Below are 17,855 nucleotides of genomic sequence, written 5' to 3' on the forward strand. Positions count from 1 at the left end.
CCTCAGCACCTCATACCATGGGTACACTCAGCCTCCACACACCATACTACTTGGCACCCTCACCTCAACACACCATACTATATGACACAATCGCCTCAATGCACCATACTACATGGTACTCTCGCCTCAACACACCATACTATGTGGCAACCTCACCTCAACATACCATGACATGGCACCTTCGGTTAAACACATCACACTGCTTGGCACCCTCGGCTCAGCAACAGGCTTGATACCGTCAACTCAACACACCGCTTAGCACCCTCCAGTTTAATCTCGGGTGCCCACACTTCCATCACTATAACCAGTAGTGTCTAATACTATGTATAATCTCTTCTTCAGAAGTCACTGCAGTTATATAGTAAAGTAACAGGTTTAGCTGCCATAAGTGTTGACTTTTTACACACCGAGCACACACACTTTCTCCACTTTCACTTCTAACATCCCAGGTATTAGTTCACTTTTAACTGATCATATATTAACCCAACATACCATAATAAATAAACAATTCATAAGATATAGTTTTAGAAAATGTTAATTAATTTGAGGTTATTTTAGTTCAAACATTATTCGCTTACAAACTGTCTAACTTATCAAAATACTGTACTGAAATGAAGCCATGCCAGACTCAATTTATCTAAATGTTTATATTTTTGTGTTGCTATATATCTAACACAACATACTTTAGTTGGTAGAAAGTGTTATTGACATACAGTATAACCATGCCATGTTTAATCTTCAACAATAAGTACAGGGCTCCACTGCTAATCAATTTTGAAAGTAAAGTAAAATCGTAAACGAAATAGTAACTTATTACTGAACAGAGCAATGCCATTCATCCAAAATTGCTTGTTCCAAATGCCCACAATATCCAAAAAATACTGAAGCCAATTAGCAAACCTAAGATGCCTGTTGGCAACAATCTATGCCGCGAGGTGCACTTATTGACACCCGAATAGTTCATTTGGCCGTTGGGAATGTGTACCACCTCTTGTAGGTGGTACACATGTGGTGGTGGTAGGTGGTTGTTATTTGAAAAATACTACAAAGCAATTTAGAATTTGCTTAAAATTAATTCTTGTACTATGGCAGTGTTATTTGATTGTGACTTTTGGGAAAAAATGTGCCTATGAACACATGGCTCTATTTATTCAGCAACAAATGTATAGATTAAATTGACAAAAATTAGCAACAAAACTATTTCACCCTCTTGATAGTAAATTCTCTAACTATTAATCTCTCCCCAACATTATTCATCTATTGCCATCTCTACCATTCTCAATCTCTTTCCGCTATTATCCCTCTATCTCATTCCGTAAGTGCTGTTTCTTGTCCAACCCACAAAATTTAGCCTATAACGAGGCAACCAGGAATCATGCCTACCAATTAATTTATGCTAACACACACCGGCTATGCTCGGTAATCCAAATTATATGTGACCCACTCCATTTAAGTTAGCTGGACATTAGAGCTATCTGACTGTTTTACCAGAAATGCCCAAAAATGAAGAAATTTGAATATATTTGGGTTTCTTATTTGGCAGAACTCACTGTAACCAAAATTTCTATTTGAGTTGAGAACTCAATCACTTGAACTCCAAAATATTAAGTTTCTTGCTCAGTATATCCTAACCCGAATTCCTATTTGAGCTAGAAGTTCAAATTGGGTAAAAAAACTGGTACGTGAATTCATTTGGATTATTCAGAGATTCAGGTTACCTGAATCTTAATTACTCAAGCTCTTACAGTACAATATACAAGCAATATTAATGCTAGTCCCCTTCAATCCATGGCCGTGGAGGTGGAAGTTCTAGTGTGAGTGGGGGAGGGGGAGAAGAGGCAACATTACGAGTGTGTGTAGGGAGAGTAAGCCATCATTATGAGCAGCATTCAAGCCGGAAAGACTATTTAACACTGTCAGCATCAGATATATTAACGAAACTCCCAGATATCATTCAGGATACCAATGCTACAGCAAAAAAAAAAAGACAAGACAAGCAATATCAAAGGTGTAAGAGTCACAGAGAATTCTCTGATGGACATACTGTATGCATCAATGGAAAATAAGAAAAGCAAGATTTTTCATCATTCTAAAAGTCAAGACATTCCACAAGGTGTTGTACACCTGTTAAGAGGAAAATGCAATTCTGGCAGCCAGGTGCAGGGGGGATTGTTCCATTAAGGTTCCACGAGTTAATCTTGTGTGACCAGTGCATACTCAAACCAAAGATGTTTCCCACTTGCTCACAAAGATGTTTTCCACTGTGGTGGAGGAGGGCCATGTGGATAGGTCACATTTAGCAGCACTGTACATAAACTGTGAATTCATAATACCCCAGATATAATAATATCTGAGTTTACTTCTGCGAGATAGGACAGGCATGCACACCCATTTTATTGGTAGCATGAACTAGGTCACATTAGAGGCAATATAGTTGTGGCTGAAAATAGTTATCAATAGAAGGCACCAAGTTAGGAAGACTATATAGCACCATTCGTGGTGCAAGACAGTCAAAAAGCCCTAAAGATCATTCAAGATGCCAATGCGAGAGCAAAAACTTAAGACAAGTAGTACCTGTAATGTCAAAAGAATATGAGATTCACCAAGACTCTTATCGAGTGATAAGTAACACAAAGGGTCATTCTGAAAATCAGGACATTCTATGAACAAGTGTATTACTAAAAGGGAAAATGTAGTTCACACAATAAGACACAGGTCTCTGTTCCACCAAATGCTTATGAGCTAAGCATGTGCAGTCTCCACACAGCTGAGCCAGAGCATATTGTGGTGGTAGGAGAAAGGCCAAGAGGATAGGCCACATGTTATAGTACAGTTTGTTATTCTCCATACCCGAACATGTATTACTCCAACAGTCGTGGACTGCATTATGAATGAGAAGGCAGAAATCCGAGTACGGTATCTACTTTTGGGAGATAAGCCCGGTATGAACCGTTTCTTCAGCAGCAGAATCCACGAACTCATTACAGGCAACTTCAATATGGATGGTAACCTAGCAACAAATTTCACTATCATGTATCTGCTAAAGATGAAAACAGCAGAATAATGTATTGGATTTTGACCCATATGAAATGTGAAGGACTAAAAAGACTCCAGGACCAGAGGAAGTGGTGTGTGTTGGGTGAGGCAGTGGTGTGTGTTGGGTGAGGCAGTGGTGTGTGTTGGGTGAGGCAGTGGTGTGTGTTGGGTGAGGCAGTGGTGTGTGTTGGGTGAGGCAGTGGTGTGTGTTGGGTGAGGCAGTGGTGTGTGTTGGGTGAGGCAGTGGTGTGGGGAGACATATGGTTTTGCACTATTGTTACATTCTACATTAGAAACAAAAATTGAAACAATTTACCCAATGCAGTTGCTAATATAATAAGAAAGTGACTATTTTATATCTACAAAATATCTAATCACCAAAAGATAGCAAACATGCATTAATTCGGAAAAGGGAAGTTCCTGTGTACAGTACAGTTTTTTTTTTTAAATTCTATACATGTTGCATATAGGAAATGCATAACTAAGAGTGTAACAGGCCAATGATTAACTTTAACAGTATTAAACAAAACCATACACACCTGAGTATTTATTAATTGAACTACCCTTCATAACTGACATGTTCTTGAATTTAACTGAAATGTACTGATACTGTAATAAATTTTTATTGTGGCTCAATCAATATGAACCAATCAACATCAATCAGTATATATCAATGTATATATCTGTTTCCATATATACCAACCTCTACCCATTCCCAAGTTAATGTACTGGACAAGTGCTCTCTCAAAATTTAAACACCGAATATCATTATATTTCAAAATATATCACTTAATTTTGTGGTTTTATTTATATGCTGCTGTAAGATTGTCCTAGAAGCTGCAGGGAGGTAAGGTTTAAGATGAGGAGAAAGCACTAACAGATTATAACTACTGTGTATACCACTTAGAAGCAACATGAGAAAGATTTAGAATAGGACAGAGGATAAGAATGGTGCCAGACCACTCAGCATAGTGCTTTCTCCTCAATTATTTACCTCTGTTGCTCATAGGACAATCTCTAAAATGCAACATCAAATGCCTGTTTAATTCACGTAGCAATTTTTTTTTAACATACACCATTTCAAAGCTGGAATAATGGGTAATTTATCCTATTTATCTGTTGACTGAATGTCAAAACGAACAAAAATATTTAAAGAGAACGGTTACTGTGACTTTGGTTGGACATAAAACTCAAAGGAATGTGTGAAAATGCCCCGGCAACATTTATGATCAACTCCCTTGACCTATAACAATAGAGTTCATATTTTACTGTAGAAGAAAAATCTTTGCGTGTTTGCATTGGCACATTAATCGTGTTACTTTATTGACTAGTCAATTACAACTGCCACCAAAAAAACATTTTTGGCACACTTAACTTTACCTTATTGTATTCTTAATTGTGAAATAAATCAGTAAGTAATGAACTTTTTCAAATTTAATACAAAAGCCAATTAAATAGGTTAATTTAAAGAGTTACTTCTAGTAAACATGTTTCTACCTTCATAATCATATTGCTGCAAAGTATTTTAAACAATTAACACTGCATTTACAACAAAATAAGGCAAACATTTGAAAAATAAGGTTACCAAGAAAGTATGATTGATCTACAACAAGTAAAGCTATCAGTTTACTGGCAAGGTCTTGGAATAGCTTCAACGCACCAAAGGGGCATCACGAACACGCATTACAGCTCCCAAATTATCCTCATCCATGATTAAACAATTAATTGTTTTGTGTCCACATTTCTTTAGACCAGTACAGACCTCTGTGCAATTTACTACTGTATGTACTCCTGAGGCTATTGAGTGTTGACTTTCAATTTCAAATTTTGTTATTTTTAGGGGACTGGGGTAGTGGATGTTAGCAGAACGACAAGGCTGTGGATGTTAGTAGGGGAACTAGGGTAGTGGATGTTAGTAGAAGGACGAGGGTTATGGATGTTAGTAGTAGGACAAGGGTTGTGGATGTTAGTAGTAGGACGAGGGTTGTGGATGTTGGTAGAGAAGGGGGAGGGGGGATTGGGGTTGTAAACATTGAGGGGGCAACATGGGGCAGGAATGGTGTGAGGGGGACATGGGGCACAAATGTTGAGAGGACGTGGGGTGTGAATGTTGAGGGGACAAGGGACACGAATGTTGTGAGGGGATTTGGGACATGGGTGAAGGAAAAATATAGAAAATATTACTTTTTTCTTTTTTAGAAACATAGGTAGATTCTGGGAAAAATATTAACAAAATCTAGCTGCTATACATTTGTTTTGAGTGTTTACATAAATATGTGCTGAGGTAACTCGGTGAAACCCCACGAGCATGTTCCCAACTGAACATTTTTGCATTAAACAAATGCATTTCACACCACTCCAAGTCATTTTATTGTCCACTAGTTCCACAAGTTCAATCAAGAAGATCCTATTATTAAAAATTATTTATCACTAGCAACAAAGTAAATATGAATATCATACCTGGCAGCCGTCAGGCTGTGACAGGGGCGAGGCAGGCACAGGTGACGTGTCGCCCTGATGTATGTTTGATGGGCATTGATGGCACCCAAGTTTATCCAATCAAGGTCACTGTCCCCAACTCAGAGAACACAAGCATGGTCTGCACACTCCATGAAAACCTCAGGAGCACTTTACAAGAGCACTTCACAGTGGAAGGGTTAATTGACCAAAGTTCTAAACAGTAAAGTTATAGATGCTAATGGCTTCAGGCATTTGAGTATATGATAAATTTGTAGAAAACTAAAGCAAGATGTAGTTAAATAGATACTGCAACATCCCACACGACTTGCAACAGTGCCAGACTAATAATCTCGGAGGAAAAAAGGTACGCAAGAAAAATGTCTCACTCTAGCTGTCATCCACATTTGTCACTCCACAAGGGTCATTTATTACGCCATCACTTGGTAAACAGTCACCCAACCACTTGAGCTGGACGGTAGAGCGACGGTCTCGCTTCATGCAGGTCGGTGTTCAATCCCCGACCGTCCAAGTGGTTGGGCACCATTCCTTTTCCCCGTCCCATCCCAAATCCTTATCCTGATCCCAAGTGCTAAATAGTCATAATGGCTTGGCACAGTCCCCTGATAGTTCCCTTCCCTTGTTAAACAGTCCTGGGCTGAACTATGCTACAGATTAGCTTGATGCAACATAAGCAACAACCAAACTTAAACTTTCCTAGGCCTAGTATAGTACATAATTATACTAAATTAGGCCTAAAATGACATATTATTCATTTGATTACAGTACTTATTTAGGTCCTCAACAGGAGGCCTGGCGGAGAACCGGGCCACGGGGACGCTGAGTCCCGAAATCATCGCAAGGTAGGTTAGGTTGTACAGTTAAGATTTCGATTTGTTTGACCTTTAGAGTACTGTATTCCAATAGTATAAAAGAAGAACTTTGGGTACAACAGTTAATATTTTATGGTCAATCAATACCCAGTGGGGACAATATCCAAAAGCAACGCCAATTTAATGCTGGATCAGTGTCACCAACATTTATTCAACACCATACCAACGCTCCTCTTGGATAGGGTACCCATTTGGTAGCTGCCTTAAGTACTATAATTTTTGGAGGATGAGTTCTATTTCTTCTGCACTCAATAAGATTAATCTTACAAAACATGAACTGTGTGTGCACATCGGTCCTCTGTTTGTATGTTTGACCAATACTGTAGTTGCTAAAAGTACTTTCATTTTTGGATGACCGGTTGCTATTGCTACGTCTGTTACTATTAATCCAACTACTACCGCACTGTCCTCCTCCTCCTTAATTTTTCTTTATACCATGAGGGAAGTTATTGGTGTCATGTCTCTCAGTACCCTAAATCAAACTCATCTTAGTGAAGTTCTACAGGAACTTCAGAGACTGGGAGTCAAAGACTGGGCCGTGAGGACGTTCATCCTCGGAGCCAGTGTAAGGCAACTAGCACAATATCCAAGAGCGACATTAATTCTATGTTGAATCAACGTAATCAAGGTTCAACTAACGTTACTCTTGGGTATTATACTCATTGGGTAAAGGCTAATCCTTGTGTGGTGTTTCTCTTCACTAAATTGATTCTTTGCACTCAAAAATAAAACAAATAAAAACACCTATATGACATTTAACATCAACCGGTGTATTATGCCACAGAGGTATAAAAAAAAAAAAAAAAAAAAAAGTTGTCTCCTTTGGTGCTCATTGAAAAGCGTTATAAATGTATACTGCAAAAAAATTATTTGCCATAGTTCCTGGCAATATGCAATTTTTTTCAATTAATAAAAGTAATTATCAAAAAAAAGGGAGATTATGAAGTCAATCGAAATGTATGGAACTATTGTTCCATACATTATCATCAATTAGATTTCAATAGCTCAAGTTGCAAAGTTTTCAAAGATAAGATCTTGTCAAAACTGAAGGTAATACAATGTCTCAGTGAACCATTGTTTGTCTACCATCTTGCAGCAGCCACCTAGGAAATATATTCCACTCTTGGGAGGTATCTTTATGTCAAATATTATAATGAAATGTGAGAATTCCAAAAGAGGGAACTCCACTGAATTTCTAAATAAATAATGAATATTTATAGACGTCATGGTTGAAGGTAATACTGTAGAAGCTCACTAATCTGGGACCCACCAATCCAGAAAACGCCCTAATCCGGCAAAAATCTCGACCGGATAAAGTTATCTCCCTATCTGGCCAAAATGTTCATAGAAGCCAGACAAGTGTATATTTGGCCGGATCAGCGTATACTGTAAGAGTTGAAATCTAAGCCGGTTAACTCGCTACCGATGTTGCCAAATTCGGACAGTCAGCTGGACAAGCGGAGATTATTCCTGATCAGAAAGGCAGGCAAAGGGCCGTACCATATTAACCCAGTACAGCTGTGGCTCGAGGTGCGTGGTGTAGGAGGGGGTTATCTTGGGGTTATCTTGGGCTGATTTCGGGGCTTTATATAGTGTCCCCGCGGCCCGGTCCTCGACCAGGCCTCCACCCCCAGGAAGCAGCCCGTGACAGCTGACTAACACCCAGGTACCTATTGTACTGCTAGGTAACAGGGGCATAGGGTGAAAGAAACTCTGCCCAATTTTCTCGCCAGCGCCTGGGATCGAACCCAGGACCACAGGATCACAAGTCCAGCGTGCTGTCCGCTCGGCCGACCGGCTCCCCATGTCGTCGACTCCGGGGGTGGGGTGGGTGGTGTCAGGAAAGAATAACGTTGGGAGGGACTGCCTGGGGAATAAAGGGCATGTGGAGGAGCTGATACAGTACAGTAATTATCAATAATTTTAGAACAATTCATCACAGTCAAAAACAAAAGAAATACAGTATTATTTATTACTGTATTATAACAAATATACAAGTTTCCTAAAAACAATTTGCACAGTTTGAATTTTGCTAAAAAAATATTGGGAGTTTTTTCCCGTCTAGTGGCCTACATAACGTGCCTGCCTGCCCCAAGTGGACCTGTCCAGGCCTGGTCAAACCAAATAGCCCATGTGCTTCCGACCCTCGCGTTATACCATAGTGCAGCGCCATTAGTGAAATATTTTTAAAATAACTTTGTTGTTTTTCTAGTAACTTTGAACATTTCCAAGGCCAAGGCTTAAAGGCCAAGTGCCTTCAACAACCGAGGCTTCAGCAGCTGGCAGTCAAAATTGACCTTGCCTCATGAACTGTACAGTAATTTGAAGTGTTAATTTTAGTGTTGTGTTAGAATAGATTACATATATTGTCAAGAATTCTCAATTCTCACTTTCGCTTTCTCGGCGTGCACACCCCAGCCTACCCCAAGGTGTGCCGAGCATTTCGCGTGAGCCACACTAACTCATTTCCTTGTGACTCCTTTCGCAGGGAGTCACACTAAAATGTGTGTACTCTCTTCAGTTTTCTCAACTCAGTTTTTGTTGTACGTCATTCATTTAGGGCATCAAATCATTTGCAATTGAATTCCCTACAGGGGTATATGCATATAAGGTTCAAAAGCCAGGTGTGCCACCCGCACCAAACCCAAAAATTGGGCGAGTGTTACCCGTGAGCGTGCAACAGCAATAAAATGTATATCCTCTTTTCAGTTTTCTCACCTCCATTCTCGTGCTACGTTGTTCATTTTAATATAAATTTGTTCGCAATAGAATTCCCTACAGGGATATATGCATATAAAGTCCAAAACACCTTAAGTCGGCCAAGCGTTACCCGTGAGCATGTACCCATTGGTACACCCACAGCACCTAAACCCAATTGTGTATACTCTTTTCAGTTTTGATAACATCATTTTTCGTGTTATGTCGTTCAATGGGAAGATGTTGGCGCACATTTTAAATCCTTTCCCATAATGATCGGATAAAAAATATATAGAATTTTAACAAATATTTTAAATTTTGATGCAACATGTGTCTCCAGCAGACATCCATCTATTTATTGACGCACACTGCGTCACCGCCGGACGAAAGTGTTAACTTCAAGATGTGTAGCATCAATCAAGATGACGAACTACAACAAGGTAAGTTGAAGTTTCTGGCTGAATATTTTATAATTACATCTGGCAATTCATATTATGTTTGTGGTATAAAAATTGTTGGACATGTTTACTTTTGGACTTCCGCAGTGAAAAAGTACATTAATCCGGAAAACATGCTAATCTGCCAAGAGGTCCTTCCCATATAGTCCGGATTAGCGAGCTTCTACAGATAATGATGTCGACTCGTAAGACGAGATATTAAAAGTATTTTACAGCCTAAACCTCCGAGAATATATTTATTAATTTATTTTGACAAATGATAATATTATATATCTTGTTGCAATAAAACCTAGCCATAAAACCTAGCCATGAAACATTTTTAATCATCATATCATTTGACAAAATAATTGTAAAATAAAGCTTAAAAAATACACTTTGGTACACGTTTCTTAAAGTGAAAATAAAATGCCTGAATACGTCAACATTGCACTCATAGTCAGCAGCTGGTATGGTCTATACATTATTTCATGTGGAAAAATTTGTCAATTTCTATTTTTTAGATACTTTCTCAACCGTGAAAGAGTTCACAGTGCAACTGGACAGAGTGGGACAACTGGGAATGGCTTTCTCAGTTTTCTCACGTGCACCCAGTAAGTAACTGGAGACCCGGATCTAGTACTACTGGGACAGCAAGTCAAGGAAAACATGGCATTGAATAACCTAACCAGTTCTAGTACCTGATCTAAAACCAAAATCCCAATATAACAATCAGAGCTACACACAATCGACTTGAGAATGGTCCAGGACGGACCGAAACGTCGTCGTCCCTTCACCTTCTAGTGTGTGGTCTGGTCAACATACTTTAGCCACGTTATTGTGACTCGTCGCCTGCATAGAGCTACAGACTGAGGACTACTCTTAAGCATCTCGCCTTGTGTAATGAAGAGCAACACAAGTTAACCTTAATGAAAAATATGGCACCTTACAATTGGCATGACGACGATGGTTTGCTTGTGCCCCGATGGTTGGTAATGCTAGAGATACCTCAGTCAATGAGTTTGACAACACTGAAGAGCTGGAAACAAGCACTTGGTTTAAAACATGGGATAACTGGCACATATTAGCAAACTTGAAATGAAATTTATATAAAATTGACATTGCAGTATCATTACTATTTCTGGAATGTTGCACAGAAAACATACATAACTGGGAATTGTACTCTTGCATAAAATTATAGGAAGCTAATCTTTTCATGCATTACACACACCTCATATTATATATATATAAATATATATATAAATTATATAAATATATATAAATTATATAAATATTTATAAATTATATAAATATATATAAATTATATAAATATATATATATATATAAAAAATGGAATTAGTGAAATATTACTACAGAATCATTACATGCTTTACATTGTTTCTCCAGATGCAAAATACTGTAATAATATTTTAATAGTTATGACATTGAGACGGCTTTCCTTCATCAAAAATGTGCCACATACAAGCACAGGTTGCCACGTGTGTGTATCAAGTGTCCCCTTGCCATCAAACACAGCAAGATTAACATGGGTTTAGCAAGTAATTTCTATTCCTGTATAGGAATACTCAGGAAGACATTTTCTCTTTAAAAAAAAACTATCAAATGGCAATTCATGACTATATAATCACAGACAGAGCATGGAAATGGTGTACTAATGCCCTACAGGACAGGGATAAGTTATTACGTACCTGTCAAAAATATTATTGTTGACCTATCAAGTGGATATATATATAAAAACATGTTTTTCAGTTAAAAGAAATTAATCTGTACAAAGGCCAATAAAGCTTACGCCCACACACGGCAAATAGCGATGAGAAGTAAAATCGGTATTAAGACACATGAGTAGACTTGACTATTTGACTGATACGACCTATGAGGCATTCACCACTCTGAGAGCCTCCAACACTATACAGTGTGAGATGCAACCCATCCACATGGTACCACTCGGAGTACCTCTTACACTATATACAAACAGATTGTGATACAATCCATGAGGAAAGTACCAGAGTACCTCATACACTATACCAACAGACTGTGATGCAACCTGGTACCACTGGAGAGTACCTCGTACACTATACCAACAGACTGTGATGCAACCTGGTACCACTTGAGAATGCCTCATACATGTACAACTACATAATGATGCCAATACCCATGTCACCATAAAAACTTTGTTTATTTTACCTTGAATTATCACAGTGTGTCACAATTAAAACAAGTCTCAAAATAACAAATGTGATGTAGTGTCAAGATAAAAAATAAGTGAACGTGTAAAGAAACAATATAGGAACGAGCATTTCTTCTTGTATATATGACACACTTCCCAAACACATGGAAATACAATATGGCACATTTGCTAGTAGTATAGTATAATTTAAAATATTATCAATGAAAATGTACTAAAGTAGAATCTTTCTATTAAGTAGAAATACCATTCAATTAGTCACCTTTCATCATTCTTCCTGAATTACTGAAATAATAAATGTAAAATAATACAAATTAAACATCCAATTTGATCACGTACCAACCCTACCTGACCTCCGAGCCTACTTGTACTATTGTGCAGTGATGCTTGGCTATTAGTGATATTGCACACACACACACACACACGGTTTCATCTTCAACAACCGTTACGTTATTAAATAAGAGAGGCATTGGCTTTAGCACAAGTGCAATTTTGTGGCTTCAAAGTAAGGTCTTAAATTTGGAGCAAATGGCAGCTGCTGAAACAGTAAATAGTGTAAAATCTATTTTAGCATTATTAAAGACCTGTCAACCTTATTGTGAGTTATATATGGAACTGGAAAAGACTACCAAGAACAATTCTTAAATAGGTTTCTGGCTAACACACTGACACTACCATCCACAATTCTCAGTCTTCTTTACTTTAGTTTCATCTTTAGCCTATACTTCTATCCACATCTGTCTCTTCACTTCCCTTCATCCTCCTATAATAAGTATTCCTCCTTGAAAGAGGTGAAAAATTATACAAAGGCTGCCCAAGGATCACAGAAGTTGTGACTTGATAGGAATTTTGTTCAATCCTCACCAAGTAGAAATAACTAGATGGCACTACAATACTATGTACACTGCTCTCATCACACTGCATAAAACTGAAAGCTTGAGCATGGTGATTATAATATATTCCCCATATTGTTGCTCACTTCAACAAATGGCTTATAATTTCCACTTTATGTTTTAGAAAGAAGCAGTTAAGATTTAACAAACTTTCACAGCACAAAAATAATAAAATAGCAAAGAAATTTAATACATTTCCCAATTTTAAAGTGGATAAATTTTCAAAAACTGCAGAATTAACCTTTATGAAATTGGTGGAAACTATTGAATTACCCTCTTGTGTGCCTGGAATGTATACTGGGCTTATGCCCCCCTGAGAGCATGTTGGCTCAAGTGGAGAACTGCTACAACCTTTCATCACTACCATCATCAAAAGCTGTCCATGAGTTAGATTGTGACAAGAGTGCTGCTTGCTGCTGCTCATGATGCAGAATGGCTTGCCTTAATGCTGTCAGAGGAACTGTTGTGTCCTGACTTTGGCCCTCCACTGGCATATCTAGCAGTGTGTGTCGCCCTACCACACCCTCTTGGCTAATGATGTGTGAAGCAGGGGAGAATCTAACCCGTCCTCCTCCAGTCGAGTTGCCCCCAGAGCCACCAGAGTGCATATCAGGGGCACTGACATAGCTGCTATCCTCACTGGTCATGCTATCTGGTGGGGTAGGATTAGTTGGAGTACCCCCTCCAGATCCCCCAGACCCACTACGATCACTGCGAGGTTTAGGAGATGACCGGCCATAGCTGTAATTGTACTTCCTGAGAGAAGAACGATGGTGACGAGGAAGATCCAAAGACCCCGGGCGGTCAACGCGGTCCAATTCGTGTGAATTCTGACGAGACACTCTTGGAGGTGGGGCTGGTCCTCCGTGAGGGTCAAAATGGCCACTGCGATGAGTTGGAGTAGAATAAGAACTATCGCCTTCATCTTCTAACCTGAATGAAGGATTTACATTTGAAGAAGATGTAGATGCATTTGACACTGATGATGGAGTGCGTCGATGTTGGAAATTGACTCTAGATGGAGTACGGGGATTGGTTGATGTTGAAGAGGATGACACAGATGGCGATTGATTATCATAGGCATGGTAACTTCCTTCACTACTCGCTGCCGCTGCTGCTGCATGTCTCATTACGTACTGTGGATATACTCGTTGCTCATAATGAACACTGGCTAGGTATTCAGCAGGTGCACCGTGGTACCCTCGATCACTATAATAAAAACCAATTGAGTCAGAGCGATGATCCGGTGTGTACTGCTGATACGTCTCTGCACGATACATTTCCGCATCAGGTTTTGGTGAAGGAGGAGGTTGGTGAGTAGAAGATGCTTTTGAGGAGTGGTCTCCACGCTCACCCCACACCACCATCTGTTGCTCACTTCGGTAATCTGGACGCAGGTAGTCAGCTGGTCCAGGAATGTAGATAGCACGCTGCCCACCACCACCATAACTTGCTACCTGCTAGGAAGATTTGTATAAATGCTTGGGGTTCTTTGGGTTTGTATAAATAATTAACTAAATGTGAATACAAAATTTTAGCTTTTTATAAAATCTAGAAAATCTACAGACCTGGCCATGGGGAAATTGAACCTTGGAATTACAGCAAGGTAAGGTAACCACTTATGAACAGATATTTATGTAGTCTTGTGCAAGACCATACAACAAGGTAATAATGTAGTTAATCTAAAAAATGATAAAACCTTTTATGATCCACCATCTAGAAACCATGTTTCCATACAACTCACACGAGGTACCACCCCTGGGTGAATGGACCCAAAATATAATCCCAAGCAAGGTGGGGATGTAAAGATGTTTCCAATGGAAGAAAAGAGATGCCATCCTGACAGCCCATATCATACTAAGCCAGGAAAAAATCTGCGATGGAACCAAAAGGGACTTCTGCCAGTTGATGCAAAATCCAAAAACTAATCTGTAAACCACAGGTTGATAATCACACATGCACAAAATAAAAATTGCTCAAGATTAAGAGTTCCTAATACTATTTCTACAATGACAAAAGAAATTAAAAGCAAAACATACCTCACTATCATTACTTGCTGAAGATGATTTTCTCCGTGGGGTCTGCTGAGTTGGGGGCAGTGCAGCAGGGCCAGCAAAGTGTTGGGGAGAATCCGTGAAACGAATGGGTTTAGGTTCTAAGACTAATGCAGGACGTGAGTGTCGTGAAGGGCCATGATATGTGTTGTGAGCATAACCAGATGGACTCGAAAACTCGTATTCACCCATGCCCAGCCATCTCTGGTACTCGGAATCTTCATCCTCGGGTCTGTAGACAAAATATGTTTGATTCAGTGTGAGTTTATTCCTGTTGTTGGGAACAAGAAGCCTGTACATATATATTTTAGGCTTGTATCCAGGTCACCTTTAGGTTGAACAACGGCCCTTTCCATGATGCAACCTCCACAACAATTGCCTACCAGGTACCGATTAGCTGCTAGGCGAACACACACATTAGGCAAAAGGAAACTTGCCAAACCATTTCTGTCAAGCATGGAAATCAAACCCGGGCATCCCGATTGTGAGTCGAGAATGAGGAAAACTGTATCATGGGGGACTAAGTCATGATCATGTGGTCCCACATTCCCAGTGTTCACTTGTATCCCTCACAATACCTCATGTTCACCGACGTTCTTTCGTATTTAATAATGGGATGTTCACCTGCAACATTACATGTTACTCAGTTCCACTTCAGGTTCCTTAGCATTCTTTTATGTTTAGCAGTGGTCTGCTAAGGTCTTCATAGACCAGCATTACCTCACATTCACCAGCGTTGCCTCACATTCACTAGTGTTCCCTCATATTTCCCTGTGTTACCCAACATTTCATCATGTTCTCTAGTAATCTCTCATGTTCATCATTGTTCCCTCATCTTCAACAATATTCCCAAATATTCTAGTTCTTTTGTGTTCCTCAGAGTTATATCATGCCCCCCCCCCTCAGTATTTCCTCATATTCCTGTCTTGCCTCATGTTTCTCAGTATTCCCTCATATTCCTGTGTTGCCTAATGTTTCTCAGTATTCCCTCATATTCCTGTCTTGCCTCATGTTTCTCAGTATTCCCTCATATTCCTGTGTTGCCTAATGTTTCTCAGTATTCCCTCATATTCCTGTGTTGCCTCATGTTTCTCAGTATTCCCTCATATTCCTGTGTTGCCTAATGTTTCTCAGTATTCCCTCATATTCCTGTGTTGCCTAATGTTTCTCAGTATTCCCTCATATTCCTGTGTTGCCTAATGTTTCTCAGTATTCCCTCATATTCCTGTGTTGCCTAATGTTTCTCAGTATTCCCTCATATTCCTGTGTTGCCTAATGTTTCTCAGTATTCCCTCATAATTTCTGTTTTGTCATGTGTTTATATCATGCTCCTTAGCATTCTCTGACATTCATCAGCATTTTGTCATGTTCATCAGTGCACCTTCATACCATTACAAATTATTACAATGATAACGCACTTGACTGGAAGTAATTTGGGATGAATGGCCGTGACGTTGGAGAGTCGGACATCGTATCCTGCAGCCACACTGGCTAGAATAGCAGCAATGTTATATACAAGTAGTTCTAGTGGGGAGAACTTTGGTTGTAAGCCCTTAGTCTCCGGTGTGGTGCCATTGTAGAGAGTTGGCACTGGTAATGGTCGCAGGGGCACTGGCTTGGCACTCCACCCTCCATCCTCACCGCTGCAGTCTGCGGATCAATTTTTATGGTCAATATAATTTTATAACAAGTCATATAGCTATAAGCATTTTATGGTTTTTGAGGAAAGTAAATATGCCCAACATTCAGTATATGTTTTATCTTTTATTAGAGTTTATGTAAAATAAATTTAAATTTGCAAATATCTTTCCACATAGAAAGCGTTCATCATTTCCTCTCTTCTATCCTGTTAAGGATGATTTTCACCTACAATGTACTAGAAAAGGCCATAGCTTTACACCAATTGACTTTGGTTAATTTGCCTCAACAATACATACAATCAACTGAATGTGTACAGTATATTCAAATACTTTATTACTGTAATAAATTAAAGATCTTAACATGCTAAAATATTAAATTAAATTCAGTAATTTCTGAAGTATAATGTACAGTAAGAATATAACACTGCATTGGTACTTGCCAGTAATTACCTCTAAAGCTAACAACACATTAACCATTAACTTGTTCAACGACACGGGGGAAAAGCTACATAACTATGTGAATATCAAGAACAAAATCTAAATCTAAAAGATCCTTACCTAGAAACAATCTACTAGGGATTCTACCTGTTGTCGGGTGAGTTGAGTGTGGGCATCACGACTAAAACATGGAAGACATCAAGTAGTACATGATGACAACAATGATATTACCACTCACTCTGGGCGCATCCGATCCCACGATCGTCGTCGCCCCTAAATCAACACAACAACCACTCACTCAACACTCTCTTACTTCTAGATAAAAAATACTATGGCTTCTCTAAAAATAAGGATAAACAATTAGCACATTTAAAATATCTAGTTGGCCTTAACATATGTATTTTACTTCTCTCCTACAACATTAGTTCAGCATTCTGCAGTAACAAACAACATTTTAAACTATAATGTTTCTACAAGCACAACACAAAATGAATGTACCCAATTTCCAGACAAACCTACACACAGAACTGACTCATAAACGAGCAATATAAATCAGTGAATGATCAAGGAGTTAGGACATCTATGGGAGCTAAACACTAATTATCACACACAAACACTAGAGATCCCTCTCTCTCTACCATTGTTGTCCAAGTACGCTCTCCACTCATCAAGGGTGCACTCTGAAATTATATAACACGACATGTACAGGTGTGACACAAGATGACTTTCAAGACATCTGATGTGATATCATAAAAAGAATGAGGATTTCCAATAGAATAATCTGATGTTAATTAACTAAATTATAACTGGATATTTAAAAATAATCCTACAAAATGTCTATACAGTACTGTACTATAATCCCAACAATTAACTTTTAAAATTTACTTTGGTCAAAATACCAAAGCAAGAAATGCTGTTTATCCAGCTTCACATTATAATACTGTAAAGTATTGTACATCAGCCCCAGCTCATGTTGAGGAAGGCAAGGTGAACCAAGGCTTCCTCAATGGATACTTTGATCCGTATGTTGATTCAACAGCAAAATTTCCATCCACATTCATTCTACTTTCTAGGTCAGTTCTTCACGACACACACACACACACACAC

At 38.9% G+C, this 17,855-nt stretch overlaps 1 protein-coding gene across 8 annotated transcripts in view; it reads right to left on the reverse strand.

Annotated features, from left to right (window-relative positions):
- Nucleotides 1-9,320: 9,320 nt before the first annotated feature.
- Nucleotides 9,321-17,855, reverse strand: part of LOC123774381 (mitogen-activated protein kinase kinase kinase 11) — a 118,719-nt gene continuing 110,184 nt past the window's right edge. For 5 of the 8 annotated variants that reach the window (XM_045768600.2, XM_045768598.2, XM_045768599.2 and 2 more), the window contains 3 exons: nt 16,089-16,320; nt 14,656-14,902; nt 9,321-14,076 (listed from right to left, as the gene is read on the reverse strand). In XM_045768600.2, the coding sequence (XP_045624556.1) occupies nt 12,961-14,076; nt 14,656-14,902; nt 16,089-16,320 (1,595 nt within the window). In that variant the 3' untranslated portion in view covers nt 9,321-12,960. The remainder of the gene's footprint in view (nt 14,077-14,655; nt 14,903-16,088; nt 16,321-17,855) is intronic. The other 3 variants (XM_069307798.1, XM_069307797.1, XM_045768595.2) reach the window with 1 other exon arrangement.

This window comes from Procambarus clarkii, chromosome 61 (assembly GCF_040958095.1).
Source record: "Procambarus clarkii isolate CNS0578487 chromosome 61, FALCON_Pclarkii_2.0, whole genome shotgun sequence".
NCBI classification, from domain to species: domain Eukaryota; kingdom Metazoa; phylum Arthropoda; class Malacostraca; order Decapoda; family Cambaridae; genus Procambarus; species Procambarus clarkii.